Source organism: Trichechus manatus, unplaced genomic scaffold (assembly GCF_000243295.1).
Source record: "Trichechus manatus latirostris isolate Lorelei unplaced genomic scaffold, TriManLat1.0 scaffold00015, whole genome shotgun sequence".
NCBI classification, from domain to species: domain Eukaryota; kingdom Metazoa; phylum Chordata; class Mammalia; order Sirenia; family Trichechidae; genus Trichechus; species Trichechus manatus.
Genome location: NW_004443951.1, coordinates 2,395,341 through 2,410,396, shown reverse-complemented (window position 1 = coordinate 2,410,396; position 15,056 = coordinate 2,395,341). Strand labels below are relative to the sequence as shown.

The 15,056-nt window shown below is 40.6% G+C and overlaps 1 protein-coding gene across 3 annotated transcripts in view; it reads left to right on the top strand.

Annotated features, from left to right (window-relative positions):
* The window catches only part of SCP2 (sterol carrier protein 2), a 155,460-nt gene extending 146,724 nt beyond the window's left edge, over positions 1–8,736 (top strand). The window contains exons 15-17 of one of the 3 annotated variants that reach the window (XM_023727059.1): positions 2,354–2,445; positions 3,217–3,296; positions 6,234–8,736. In XM_023727059.1, the coding sequence (XP_023582827.1) occupies positions 2,354–2,445; positions 3,217–3,270 (146 nt within the window). In that variant the 3' untranslated portion in view covers positions 3,271–3,296; positions 6,234–8,736. The remainder of the gene's footprint in view (positions 1–2,353; positions 2,446–3,216; positions 3,297–6,233) is intronic. The other 2 variants (XM_023727058.1, XM_023727060.1) reach the window with 2 other exon arrangements.
* The last annotated feature ends 6,320 nt before the right edge of the window (positions 8,737–15,056 follow it).

The window sequence follows — 15,056 nt, the reverse complement described above, 5'->3', positions numbered from 1 at the left end:
AAATTTTCTCTTATTACTGGAAAAAAGGTCTGAAGCCTTGAAAATGTAGGAATTTACTGTCTAGACAATCAAGTTTTCTATATATCATCAAAAGAGCAGGAAAAAAAAGCTAGCAAGTTGAGATCTTTGTAGTTGAGCTTGATCCTAATATTCCAAGAAAGGACTTTTAGTTTTTCCATCATTACACTTCAGACAGTTTTTAAAATTATTTTTAAAACTTTGTATTATGTAAGTAGTATATGCTCATTGTAGAAAAACTTAAAAAGATAGAAAAACAAAATGAAAAAATTACTCCCCCATAAACCCACCATCTAGGTCAGAGATTGGCAGACTGTGGTTTGTGGGCCAAATCCAGCTCACTACTTGGTTTTTGCTGTTTTGGTAGAATGTTTACTGAAGTCTGGCCTATAGTAAAGAACATAAATCTGAGGCATACAATTAGATGAATGTTTACAAATGAATATACCTCCCAGATCAAGATACAGAATGTTGCCAGCACTCTAGAGGTCTCCCTCATACTCCCTCCCATCTCTACACACCTCCAAAAGGAACCACTATTCCGAATTCTGTCACCATAGATTGATTTTATTTATTTTGGAAATTTTGTGTTGACATCTCACTGCTTCCTGAATCCACCTACTGACTTTAGCAAAGTGATCGGCATTTGGGTCCATGTTTTCAGGCAACTGAAGCTCCTGATTTAGTTTAGAAAACTAAATCTGTACAGTTGCTTTTTGAACAGTAAATCATAAAATTGAACATTTGAGAATGAACATCTGAGAATGATAACATTAGCAAATGATGCGCTGCAACATTGTATGCAGTACAAATTACTAACAATAAGATGTACCAAAGGAAAAAAGAAAAAACCCCAAATCAACAGTCATAAATTTGGTTTGTCATAACTCAGTATATCATAAGATGGGGACTAACTATATAGTCATTTCTGTTGGGCATACACCCAGGAGTGGGCGTGTTAGGTCGTAAGGTCCAGTATAGCCAAACAGTTTTTCCATGTGGATGTGTACTTTACATTCCCTTCTGCAGAATATGAGAGTTTCATTTGTTCCACATTTTTGACAATACTTGGTACTTACTATCAGTTTTTGTTGTTTTTTAACTCAAGTTCATTGAGGCATAATTACATACAATAAAATTTACCCTGTAAATTTCACGGGGCAATTTTTGACAAATACATCATACAGTTGTGTAACCACCACCAAAAATCAAGATATAGAGTCTTTCCATCACCCTAAAAACTGTCTTCATGCTTCATGCCCCTTTGTAGTCAATTCTTTTCTCCCACACTCAGTCCCTGGTAACTGCTAATCTAATTTTAACTTTCGTCCCTGTAGTTTTGCCTTTTCATGAATGTTGTATAAATGGAATCCTACACTGTGAAGTATGCTGAGCTGCTTCCTCCACTGAGCAGAACACTGAGATTCATTCAGGTTGTGTGTGTCAGCAGGAGTTTGTTCCTTTTTGTTTCTGAGTAGGTTATCCATTCACCAGTCGGTGCACATTTGGGTTGTTCCTAGTTTTTAGCAATTACAGATAAAGCCACTGTAAATATTTATATACAGGTTTTTGAGTGAACATGTTTTTATTTCTCTTGGGTAAATACTTAAGAGTGGAATTGCTAGTTTGTATGATACATGCATGTTTATCAGAAACTGCCACACTGTTTTCCAAAGTGGAGGAACCATTTTGCAGTCTCTCCAGCATCGTATTGACCTTTCAATTGCTCCACATCCTTGCCAGCCCTGAGTATTGTCAGATTTCTTTACATTTTAGCCAGTCATTCTAACAGGTGTGTAGTGGGATCTTGTCATAGTTTTAATTTGCATTTCTTGATGAATAGTGAAGTTGAGTACTGTTTCATGTGGTTTTTTAGCCATTTGGTGCTTCTCTTTTTATAAAATACCTGTGTATGTTGTTTGCCCAATTTTGTATTAGTAGGAGTTCTTTATATATTCTGGATTCAAAATTTTTGTCAGATATAAGAATTGCAGTTATCTTCTCTCCCCCATCTGCCACTTCTTTTTGAAAATAAAATGTATTGGAACACCGCCGCACTCATTTGTCTACGCATTGTCTGTGGCTGCTTCTGTACTACAAGGACAGAGTTGAGTAGTTACAACAGGGACCAGATGGCCCTTAAAGCCTAAAATATTTGCCATCTGGCCCTTGACAGAAAAAGTTCGTTAAACCCTGATGTAGATAACTATTTGTTTTTTATTACTGCATAAAAAATTACCACAAACTCACTGGCTTAAAACAATATACATGTTTATTATCTCACAATTTCCATGGGTCAGGAGTCTGAGTACAGCTTAGCTGGTTCTCTCCATAGGGTCTCACAAGGCTGCAATCAAGGTGTTGACGAGGGCTGAGTTCTCATCTGGAGGCTTGACTGGGGAAGGGCCCACATCGAAGCTTCCTCAGGTTGTTAGCTGAATTTATTTCCTTGTGACTGCAAGAATGACAGCTTCTGTTTTTTGCTGGTTATTGACCAGAGGCCGCCCTGGTTCCCTGCCACATGGTCCTGTCCATAGGCAGTTCACAACAAGGTCAACAGGAGAGCAGAAATGAGTCTGCTGGCAAGATGGAGTCTTATAGACCATAACATAATCCCAGGAGGGACATCCATCACCTTTGCCACATTCTTTTGGGTAGAAGCAAGTCTCGGGTCCTGCCCGCACTTGAGGGAGGGGGAGTATACAAGCATGAACACCAGGATGCAGGGACCATGGGACCCCCTTAGAGTCTGTCCACCACAGTGACTGTTAATAATATGTTGGTGTCTGAGTTTACAGATGTTTTTCCTATACATATATAATTGAATATCTGTTTTTAAGCGAAAATAGAACACGCTTATAGTTTCTTTTGTAACTGGCTTATGTAACAATACAACATGAACATTTTTCAGGTCAATATATGTAGGTCCACATCAACTCTTACACTGGCTGCACTGTATCCCATCACATGAACTTACTGTAATTTATTTAGTCAGCCCCGTCTTGTTAAATATGGAGGTTGCTTGTAGTCTGTGCTGCATCTTCCCAGGCTGCCACGAAGTGTGTGCGAGTGCCCGTTGCCCCACACTGCTCCAGCACTGGCTGGGAGTCTGTTGCACTCAGCTGCTCTTGACTAAAATGTATACATGAAACTAAACACTCCTCTGTTCTCTACCTTTTTCCTGCATATCTCTCTTAGATAAGAAGGCTGACTGCACAATCACAATGGCTGACTCGGACTTACTGGCTTTAATGACTGGTAAAATGAATCCTCAGTCGGTAAGTAGATGAAGCTTATATCCTTCTAGTAGGTGGGTCTTTTTAGCTCTTCCCACTTCATCTGCCTCAGGCCCTAGCATACCAAGTGGTCAAACCCACCCAAAACTAAGTGCCGCCCAAAATGTTCACTTAACAAATGACAAACATTTGTGGAACAATTTATGTGTCGGGCACTGTTCTCGGTTCTGGAAATACTCAGATGAATAAGCAGTAGCTGCCATGCTCAGGACATCCACAGTTTGGTAGGAGACAGATCTGCGAGAGAGTAAGTGCAGCCAAGTGCCCAGGGTGCCATGCCAGGCTGTGGTAGGGGAGATGAGGAAGGGGCAGCCATGTCTCCCAGGGCCGCCTGGGCAAGCCTCAGAGGAAGCAACGCTTGAGCTGAGTCCTGAGGATGGTCATAAGCTAGCGATGCTCAGATAGAAAGGAAGAATGTTTCAGGCGGAGGGAGTAGTGTGAACGAAGCATAGCCTTTTACATTTCCTACCTTTGTCTGTTGCGCTTCTTTTTGCCTCAACTCTCCTCCCCTGACAAGCCCTATCTTTCAAAATCAGCTTCCATGTTCTCTCCAAGGAACTCCTTCCAGGTCATTAGGGAGCTGGAGCCAGTGACTCTTCCATGCCACTTACTGGACTGCTAAGGTAGCCCGTGTCACATTATGTTAGTCACAATGTGCCTGTCTCTTCCCCATAAAATTTTGAGCTTTTCAAAGGAAGGCACCACAGCTTATCCATCTTTGTGTTTCCAAAGCTTAGCACAATGTGTGACATTTTTAGGTTTTTAGTAGACAGTTGTTGGATTAAATTTATTGAAAAAGTACTTATACCGTGTATAGATTTTCCTGGTCGCAAAAATTTCATGGGCCTTTTTATACTCTTCAGTTGCACAGTGTTGAAACTGACTTGATATGCTGAGCTTTCAGACAGCCAAGATGACAAACAAGAAACAAAGACGCTTCTTTCCATTGTAACTTTATATATATATTTATTTTGTTGCCTCAGCCTTATTAGTTTTAGTTCTTGGTCCTGTGGTTCCCTGGTAATTCGCAAGATTGGATAAAAGAACAAAATCTTACTCTTACTTATTCGTTTTTAAGATGCTTTTTCTAAGCAGCTAAGCTTGTGCCGGAGCCCTAGTGGCACAGTGGTTAAGAGCTCAGCTCCTAACCAAAAGGTTGGCAGTTTGCCTGCTCCTTGGAAACCCTATGAGGCAATTCTTCGCTGTCTCAGAAGGTCATTATGAATCAGAATAGACTCGACGGCAGCGGGTTTTTGGTTTTTTAAGCGTGTGCCAGTTGATGCCATGACAAGTGAGGGATTTGCACGTGTGACATGTTTCAGCTGACTACATCGGCACTGCTGTTTGCATCCACAGAGCCTGTTCCAGAAACCTGGACAGAGCAGAGGCCACCAGTGTAGGAGCTGGCTGTGGTCCTCCTTCCCACCCACTGCTGTCCGCTTTGCTGTGCACTCCATGAGCAGCGTTGGCAGGAGGTCAGACTTCACACATCATCTGCCCTCGCTCTCTAGTTGCTCTGTGTCTTGCCCATTTTTTGGGGCATAGTGTCAACTTATTTTTCTTGAACACCTGTTCACACCCAAAGGAATTAAAGATAAAAGTGGTAGACCTTTCTATTAATGTGCTAATGGCCTTCCCTTGTGCTCAGCAGAGGATTTGACTGGAAACCATTGCAGTGGAAATTCTAATTTCAGTGTTTGGCTCTGGTTGAAACAAAGCAATGTGCTCTCCAGCAGAAGGCATGTGAAGACACCTAAGGGGCCAGATTAAATGATCCTTCTGTTTGGGTTCTCTAGAGAGTGAAGATTCTTGTTTTCTCTATTAATCGTAAATAAATCATTTTCTCTTTTAACTTAAAAAAGGGGAAGACGGTGAGTTTCTCTTCTAGGTACTACTGGTCTGTGTTTTTAAAGGACATATGTTAAACATATTGTGTTCTGAGACACCTGACCTTTAAATCACCAGACAGTAGGCTTTGTGCCATGTAGAAGGGAAAGATTTAGTTTGTCCAGACAGAGGGGGAAAAGAAGAGTTAGTCACCCTTACCAGGAGATGTAGACAGAACAGAGCTCTGTGCATTCCCTTGGAAGATACAGAAGAAAGACCTCCTGACTTCTTAATGTGCTTGCTTAAAAAGCTCAGGCAACCAGAAACTTTTTTCATCTCACCCCTCCTTATTTTAAGAACCTAGTTAGAAGACCGAGGTCCTTGTAGCAGGGAAATCGTACTGTGTTCCCAATTTTGCTATTTCCGTTAAGTTTTCCCGGGATTTTGTTACATGGTGAATCTAACAAGCATCATGTGATCTGATCCCAGGCAGTTGTTAAAGTGGAACAAATTGTGGCTGTACACTTCAGATTGGTTTGATTCTTCTTACTGAGCCAAAGAGTAACGCAAGCACCCCAGTCTCAGCAGGCTGTCTTCAGTAGGCATAACTCCTTTATCATGTAGACAGAAAAATCAGTGGCATTTAATCCACATCGTACTGAATACCGAGAGTTTATAAGTGTGTTTTGCCTGTGCTTTTTCTCCCAGGAGACTACTGAAATTTTCAGTTCATCTTCCCAACCCACATATAATGTTTTTACACAAAATAAATCTAGTATAAGCACACTCTGCCTAATAATTTGGAAAATGTACCTCCTTTAAGGAAGGTAGGTAAGAAGGCAGACTCAATTTCTAAGGGAAAATATTGGAAAGGTGTCCCTTTTGACTGGTCTGTGTTAAGCATGACTTTTACGAATTCTTCCTTTTGAGGAATCTAGTTCTAATTCTATTCCAGAAAGCCAAGTTTCATATTTTGAAGAAATTCAAGTGACCTGGATAAATTAATGGTCTCAGGGCTGGATAGTCTAGAAATGTCAGCAATCTCAAAGGAAAAACCACCAGGTAATGGATTTTCTTTCTTCTTACTGACAGGCCTTCTTTCAAGGCAAATTGAAAATCACTGGCAACATGGGTATGGCTATGAAGTTACAAAATCTTCAGCTTCAGCCAGGCAAAGCTAAGCTGTGAAGAACTCCCTATGGCTACTTTTGAAAATCAAGATGAAACACATAGAAATATATCCATATATTTCCTTGTTGGAAATTAGATTGAAACTAAGTAAGCATTGGCAAATAGCCTGGGGTAGATTTGTTTTTAAATGAGTGTGACCAATCCTGTTTTTCCTAAGCTCTGGGTGAATAGAGCCTGGTGGTGTACTACTGCTTTGCTGAATTATATACAACTGTGCATTACAAAGTTAATATGGTAATTATGATTTGAGGTAACATTGAGTTTCAGAATAAAATTAGGAACAGTAAAAGCCAAAAACTGTGTAAACAAAAGCTCTCATTTTGCTTACAGAGTATATTTAAGGATTATTATGCTGAAGATTCAATTTAAGAGTTTTTCTTGGGAGAACTAGGGAAGAAACAGTATACCAGTAGCTGACCAGTAGTTAGAGTTGTACACTTAATGACCTTAATCTGTTTTCCATTAATAGTTTTTAAAATTCTGTACTGGGATTTTTTTTTTAAAAAGCACTTTTTAATTTTGTATTTTATGCACTCAAAATGGTATTTTCTTCCCAAATCAAAATAAAAGAAATATGATTAGAGCTTGGGGGAAAAACATCTATAGGTGAACACAGGCTTATTTTTAAAATGAAAATATTTTAGAAATGGGTTTCCTTCTTGAAAAAATCAGTGTATTTGAGTCATAAAACAACTATTGTGAAAAATAACTGAACAAATAAAATTTGCTTTGAGATGCAGTTTTCAAATTATAATCTATTAATTTAACTAAATTTGTAAAGCTCTCAGTTTTTTGTTATAATTTTCCTTTTTCATGTACATTTAGTTTAATCGATTGTCCTCATCTTTTTTCTTGTTTTTCTAATGCTGACGTTACTATTTCTTATCACTCAATGAGATACGGGATAAAATAATGCTTTCGGAAGAATATTTAATAGAAAAGTAAAATAACTCTGCCTGATCTTCTTTGTTTTTATTGTGTTATGTTCTTTTTGCTCAGAGTTTTGAGGATTTTCTAGATAACAGAGCCTAAAGGGAAGCTGGGGGATTTATAAGCTGTGGGTTTTCTAGACATTCTGGTCATTATGTTGACAGACTCAGCCGGTCTTGATTAGGGTGGCGGCATGGCGTAGCAGGAAGAGCGCTTGACTAGCAGCTAGGGAACTTGTTCTCTTAGGCAAATAAATAACTGCCTGCCTCGGCCTGTTTGCTAAAGAGAAAAAGAGGGGGTGGTGTTAAATAGATGGTCTCTAAGGTCCTTCAGCAGTGTACAGGGTCACTACGAGTCAGAAGAGACTTGACAGCACCTAACAACGAGGTCCTTCTAGCTCTAATAATCAGCGCCAGCAGAACTGTTTGGGAGTTAACCAGGCCCACCTTTCTGTTGTTAACGTGTAACTTCACTCACAGGTGGCCAGAGGTAAAAAGTCACTTGGGTTTATTTGTTTATTTGTTTTATTGGAGCCTGTGCTGATCAAGCCCACACTGTGATGAGACCACTTAGCTTTGCATGTTCTGTGACCAGCAGAACAGCATTTGGTGATGCGGCAAGAGGGTGAATTAAGCCAGTATTAAATTGGTCTTAATTGCCACAAAATAAACTCAGAACACATTCCCTACCTCCTAATTATAGTAGCTTCTTAATGAGAAGAAAAAGACTTCAAGGAAAAAGTTCAGATGAAATGTTTGATTTGTCATGGTTTTGATTTGTAGCATCATACTGCCCTCACTTGTCCTGGATAACAATGGATACCTGAAATAGGATGAGTTTACAAAACAAAAACAAACAAAAAAGAAAAGTAAAAACTGGTACTTGGAGTAGAAATATATTCATATGTGAGTGTAATTTATGTGTACAATAGAAAGGTACTTGGTGATGGTATATAGTAGCAGTTTACCTCCTAGGGAAGGAAACAAACAGATTTGGGTTAACACTACTGCTGTCACTAGCTCTGTAACTTAAGCAGGTTGAGCCTCAGTTATGTCATCTATAAAATGAAGATATTAATATTGACCCTCTAGGATCATGGGATCTAGAGAGATAATATATGTAAAGCACCAAACACAGTGCTAGGTACATTGTCATTCAGTAAAATGTTGGTTCCCTTACTATCCCCACCACCAACTGCTACCACCTGTCACCTCTGTGCTATGTGATATGATGTCTGTAGTGTTATGTCCCACTTTTTGAATTTTTTTCATTTGTTCATTTATTCATTCCATTCACGACTATTTATTGAGTGCCTGCTACATATAAGGTACAATGGTAGGTACTGGAGATAGTGGTGAGTTCCTCCCCTGGTTGTGCTTACAGTCCTATGAAAAAGACAAACATTTAATCAAAGAGACAAAAAATTATAGACTGTGACATGCCATGTAGGAAATGGTCACAGTACTGTGACAGAGAATCACAGTGAGGGACTGTCATGGATTGAATTGTGTCCCCCAAAAATATCTGTCAACTTGGCTGGGCCATGATTCCCCGTATTGTGTGATTATCCACCATTTTGTCATCTGATGTGATTTTCCTATGTCTTGTAAATCCTATCTCTATGATGTTGATGAGATGGGATTAGTGGCAGTTATGTTAATGAGGCAGGACTCAATCTACAAGATTGGGTTGTGTCTTGAGCCAATTTCTTTTGAGATATAAAAGAGAGAAGCAAGCAGAGAGACATGGGGACCTCATATCACCAAAAAACAAGAGCTAGGAGAATAGCGTGTCCTTTGGACCTGGGGTCCCTGCACTGAGAAGCTCCTCGACCGGGGAAGATTGACAACAAGGACCTTCCCCCAGAGCCGACAGAGAAAGAAAGCTATCCCCTGGAGCTGGCACCCAGAATTTGGACTTCTCCTAGACTGTGAGAGAATAAATTTCTCTTCATTGAGCCATCCATTTGTGGTATTTCTGTTATAGTAGCACTAGATGACTAAGACAGAGACCTTCTTTGATAAAGTGGTTAAGGGAGACATGTCTGTTGTTGTTGTTAGGGGCTGTTGAGTCAGTTCTGACTCATAGCGACCCTATGTACAACAGAATGAAACACTGCCCAGTAGTTGCCATCCTCACAGTTGTTCCTGTGTTTGAGTCCATTGTTGCAGCTCTTGTTGTCTTGCTCTTTTTCGCTGACCCTCTACTTTACCAAGCGTGATGTCCTTCTCCAGGGACTGGTCTCTCCTGATAACATGTCTAAAGTATGTGACATGAAGTCTTGTCATCCTTGTTTCCAAGGAGCACTCTGGCTGTATTTCTTCCAAGACAGGCTTGTTTCTGGCAGTCTGGTATATTCAGTATTCTTCGCCAGCACCATAATTCAAAGGCATCAATAATTCTTCAGTCTTCCTTATTCATTGTCCAGCTTTCACGTGCATATGAGGTGATTGAAAATATCATGGTTTGGGTCAGGTGCACCTTAGTCCTCAAAGTGACATCTTTGTGACATTTTGACATCTCTGATGAGGTAATATTTAAGCTGGGACCTGAAGGCTGATAAGGAGCAAACCATGCAAAGAACATTGCATCAAGAAGTGGAAAGAGGCTTGGCTTGTTCCAGAAATTGTAGGGGAGCTGATGTGAGTGGTGTAAGGGAGCATAGGAGGAGGAAAGGGATGGCCCAAGACGAGGAGCCGGTTACATTGGAATTTGTTCATTATGCTAAGTTATTTGTATTTCATTCTTTAGTGCAGTAGGGAGCCCTTGAAGACATAGCTTTAAATATGTTCCTCACTCACGCTGCATGTCCGCTTGACCATCATATCCTCAGTCTGAAGCCCAGGGTAGCAGAGCAGCCACTATCTGGAACATTGTGTCGTCACAGCAGGGGGAGAAGAGAAAAAGGTGAAGTACGCATTGGCTTTTAAAGCTTCTGCCCAGAAGTTATACGCATCACTTTTGCCCACATTTCAATTGCCAAAGGGAGTCCTGCCCCACCTAAGTTCAGAATCTTACCATGTTCTGGAAGGAGAGAACGGAGTTGGAATATTTGTGAACAGACTGATGACTTCCACAAAAGAGTGGTAAGCAGGGCAATGAAGTGACTTAAAAACTCGCTGTAGCTGCTGTGTGAGGAATGTCCTGGGGGCAGAGAGCTGGAGAGTAGATGCCCAGGTGCAAAAAGATGGTGCCTGGAATAGGGTGTCAGAAGTGGAGATAATGTAGAAAAGCAGACAGCGGTAGAGTTGACAGAACTTGGTAGCAATTGGATGTAGGGGCAAGGATGACTCCCAGTGACTGGCCAGGTGGAGAATGGTGGGGCCACGACTGGGATGACTAGAGGGGATCATGTTTCAGGGGATGGTTGAAATAAGTTCTGTTTTTTAACTTGTTAAGTTTGAGATGCTTGAGAGATTTCCAAGTGTAGATATCAAGGAGACAGTTGGATTTAGAAGATGAGGTCATCTTGGAGATGTACGGTTGGAAGTCATGAGCATATGGGTGGTATTAAAAGTTGCAGGAATGGATGTTATCACCTGGGGAGAATGGGGAACCGGGAGTAAACTTTGAGGAACTTCAGGTAGAGGAGGAGGAGGATCTGCAAAGGGGAGGAGAAGAAGGGACCAGAGAGGTAGAAGGAAAACTCAGAGAAGAGAGTGTTGCAAAGTGGAACAGTCAACTGTGTCAAAGGCTGCTGAGAGGTCAAGTAGAATGGCATCTGAAAAAGTGTCTAGTGGATTAAATTTGGCAACGTGGAAATCACTGGTGGTCACTACAAAATCATTTTCAGTGGAGAAGGGGATAAAAGCTAGACTGGAGTTGGTTTCATAAATTTCTATTAATAAAAAGAACAGGAGCACTCCATTTGGTAGTGTTGTGACATATGATCAGTTTTCAAGTGATTAACACAGCAAGCACATTGGCTAATACTTTTCATTCTAAATTAGGTTATCTTGGACATGCTGTTCTCCGTGTCTCCTGACACCACCTCCCCCCGCCCCAACTTTACCTACTTGGCAAATTCCTGTTTGCCCCAGGTACCCTTGCTTTCAGAAAGCTGTCCCTGTTTGCCACAAACAGAGCTGATCGTTCCTTCCTAGTAATTTGTTTCTGTCTCCCACTGAACAGAGAGCTCCTTAAGGGCAGGAGCTGCATCTCATGCCTCCACATCGATATCTCCAGCACAGTCTTGGTGTCCTGTTGTTAAATGAATGAGATAAACTGAACAACAATGGTGTATTTACAGGGGGCGTTTCTGAGGATGGAAGCCTAGTCACAGTTGCATTCTCTATTCCATTGACTTTCTATTACCCAGATGATGCAAGAGAACGTTGAAAAGCCTCCCTTAGCCTGACTTATCCTGATCTTTGAAAATATTGGCAGCTTCTCAGAACAGTCGTTCAACTTCATACTGAAGCAGCCTGAGGTGGTAAGAAAAGTCAGTTTATTTGTGATTTTACCACCCGTTTTTAAAAAGCAAAGTGGCCTTGTGGGTTCTCTGTGCATCAGTCTTTTTGCTGTACCCAGACTCTCAGATGTCTAGAATCCCAGTTGAATATGTTGAAGAACAATAATGGGGATGGGGGTGGGGGTAGGATTAGGAATTCAGAGTGTGAAGGTGGGGCCTGGGGAGGAGTCACTCAGGGGTGTCCGAAAGAATCTCAGAGCAAGACTGGGATTGGTCCTGTCTCTGTCACTTGGAAACTAAGTTACCAGTACCAGTTGCCAATGAGTGGATTCAAAGTAGAACTACACTCCATAGGGTTTTCAAGGCTGTGACCTTTCAGAAGCAGATCACCAGGCCTTTCTTCTGAGGCATCTCTGGGTGGGTTCGAACCACCAACCTTTCGATTAGTAGTTCAAGTGTTTAACTGTTTGCGCCACTCAGGGACTCCAGAAGCTAAGTTAGGGCAAGCCACTGAGGCTTGCCAGTCTTTAATTTCTTCCTCTGCAAAAGGAGGATACTGTTAATTTCTGTTTGTGATAATCACTCTCGTTAGAACATCTTGAAGGTAGAGACTCTGTTCTTCATCTCTGTGTCTCCAGTTCTAGTGTCCGCTAGAGTAAGCCTCAGTAAGCGTTTCTGGAATGAATAAGAGTTCAACAATTATTTTTGAAATTCTTTTTAACTTGTAAAATACCTTCTAAAAGGTTGTCATATATACATATAAGCTCCCTCTGTTTCCGCTATGTATGTCACCTTAGAGAAAAGAAATAAACTAAATCCTACAATTAACAACTTTATCTTTTGAAACTCTAGTTTCAGAAAATAACACATTCAGAGCAGTCTGGTATAGTGGGAAGGCTTCGGGATCCATCAGATTTGAGTTTTGGTCCTAGCTCTGGCATGTAAACAGCTTTGGGACCTTGAGCTGATAATAAATAAGGACTCCGAGCCTGTTTCCCCCTCTATAAAAAGAGAATAATAATATTTAACTTGCTTGTTATGAGGATTAGCAATTTTAGTTGTAAAATGTCGAGCACATAGTAGGTGTTTAATAGATGGTGCCTCCTGTTACTTGAAGAATCTTTTTAATGTGGAGAAAGGTATTCATTGGAACATCTTGTGATGATCCTTTGAGTTCACATAATCAGCTAATTTCAGAATTGAGGATATTTTGCCTGTTTTATTGACTGTAGACATCTCTTCATTTTCCTCAAGGACCAGTAAAATTTAAAAGTCTCTCTAATTGAGTGAATGGATATAGAATTATTTCATTTGACTTCCAGAAGGTTTGTGTTTCAGCCAAAGATTGCAGTTCTAGCTATAGCATGGCATGGTTGCTTTTTGAACACAAACAAGTCGCTTGACATTATTGACTAGGAAAAAAGATATACAGATTGTACCTCTGGGTAAATTACTCTGGGATAGAGTTTGTTTAGAGACCACACTGATATGAATTAGGAATTTTGAGTGTAGTGTTAAACAGCTAATGAGGGGTCTGAAAGATTTATGTGTTATCTGGAACCACAGCCACATCTGGCCAACTTTTAGAGTTTTTCTCAATACAGAGTTACAGAATCCACTGGGAAGGCCCAGCAACGTATCTGTCTGGAGACTGCTGCAAACAAACAGCTCTTTAGTTCTTGGTAAGAAAAGAGAATATTGGGCCCGATTTCTGGCCCTTAAGAAATGTGGAGTCTGATTCCATTTGGTAAGAAGTTTAATCTGGTACAGAATTTTAGCCAGACTTCTTGGAGAAAAAAGAAGAAAGTATCAGATCCAAAATTGATTGCAGAAAAGTGATATCAAGTCCACTTGATCTGTCTGCTCTATTAATAGTCATTTAAATGCTTTGTAAATATTCACATTGCTGTTGTAGCTGTATATAGTTAGTGCTTGATCTTTTAGTTCCTGAATTTGTAGCCATAAACTTTTATGTAAAATGGGGGTGGGGGGAGGGGAAGGACTCATTGTAGTCTGCTGCTTATTTAAATTGCAGGCAGAGAAATGGTAAATGCTATGCAATTTTCTAACCAACTACCAAACACTGATAGTTCTCTTTTTCTTTTGCAAGTTATTGTATTATTCAAAGTTCCCCTTTCAGAATCTGGCACCTTCTGTAGTGTACAGGACACTTTCTGTTAGAGATGAGACATTAGAACAGAAATAAACAGAAGAGAGGTCCATAGAGGAAGACGCAGTAGTTTGAGAGAAAGGTTGACTTGGGCAGGCTGCAAGAAGCCTCCAGCTTGGCAAAATGATACCCCTGGGCTGGGTGTGATATCAGTTCACAAATATTTGAGAGATGGAAAGACCAAAGAGGGAGAGGAATTATTTTGCTTCGTTACTAGCCGTAATGGGAAAAAATATAGAAAGGGAAATTTCAGACTGAAAACACTTGCTGTCTGAGATACCCTGAATTGGTCATGAGTGGGCTGAAAGCTGTCACCACAGAGATGTTCCTAAGCCCAGAGGGCATTTCACTGAGGGAGATAGTACCTGAAAGATTCTCATATGAAGGGGGGTGCTATGGATTGAACTGTGTCCCTCAAAAATATGTGTATCTCATTGACAGCCAGTCTTTTGAGGAATTCTCCTTTTGCCATTTATCAAAAACTTTTTTTTAAGCCCCAGAGAGAAGACTTAACACTTAATTCACTTTTTAATTCCCTGACTTGTTCCATGATATACCACATACCTTTGGAAGAAACAGAAAGAAATGAGTATATTCAAAAGCATTCAAGTTTTCAGAGTGAAAGCAGCCTGAGTCTCATCTTTTTTAAGCCCATTGTTTATCTAGCTTAGATATGGTAGTAGTATCCTCAAACCACAGAATGGCAGCTGCAGTGAAGGAGTTAAAAAACTCACTGGAGTTGGAACCTGAGGACCTGAGTTTGAATTGTGGCTCAAGCACTCATTTGCTGGGTCACCTGGGCAAGTTACTGGACCTCTCTGAGCATCAGTCTCCTAAAATAAGGGGATAATAATAATATTTTTGTTGTGAAGATTAAGCAGTGTACTTGATGGGAAAGTGCTGTACTGGTTTTGGTTATTAATATATGTCCTGTGCTGCATAATAAATTGCCACAAGCTCAGTGGTACAACACAGCACAAATTTATTATCTCACAGTTCTGTAGATCAGGAGTCTGGATAGGCTCAGCTGCCTTCTCTGCTCTGGGTCTCCCAAGGCTGAAGTCAAGGTGTTGGCTGGCCTAGGCTCTTATCTGAAGCTTTGGAGGAGAATCTGCTTCCAGGATCATTCAGGATGCTGGCTGAATTCAGTTCCACGCTACTGTAGAACCAAAGTCCCCACGTTCTTGCTGGTGACCTGGTGGCATTCTTAGCT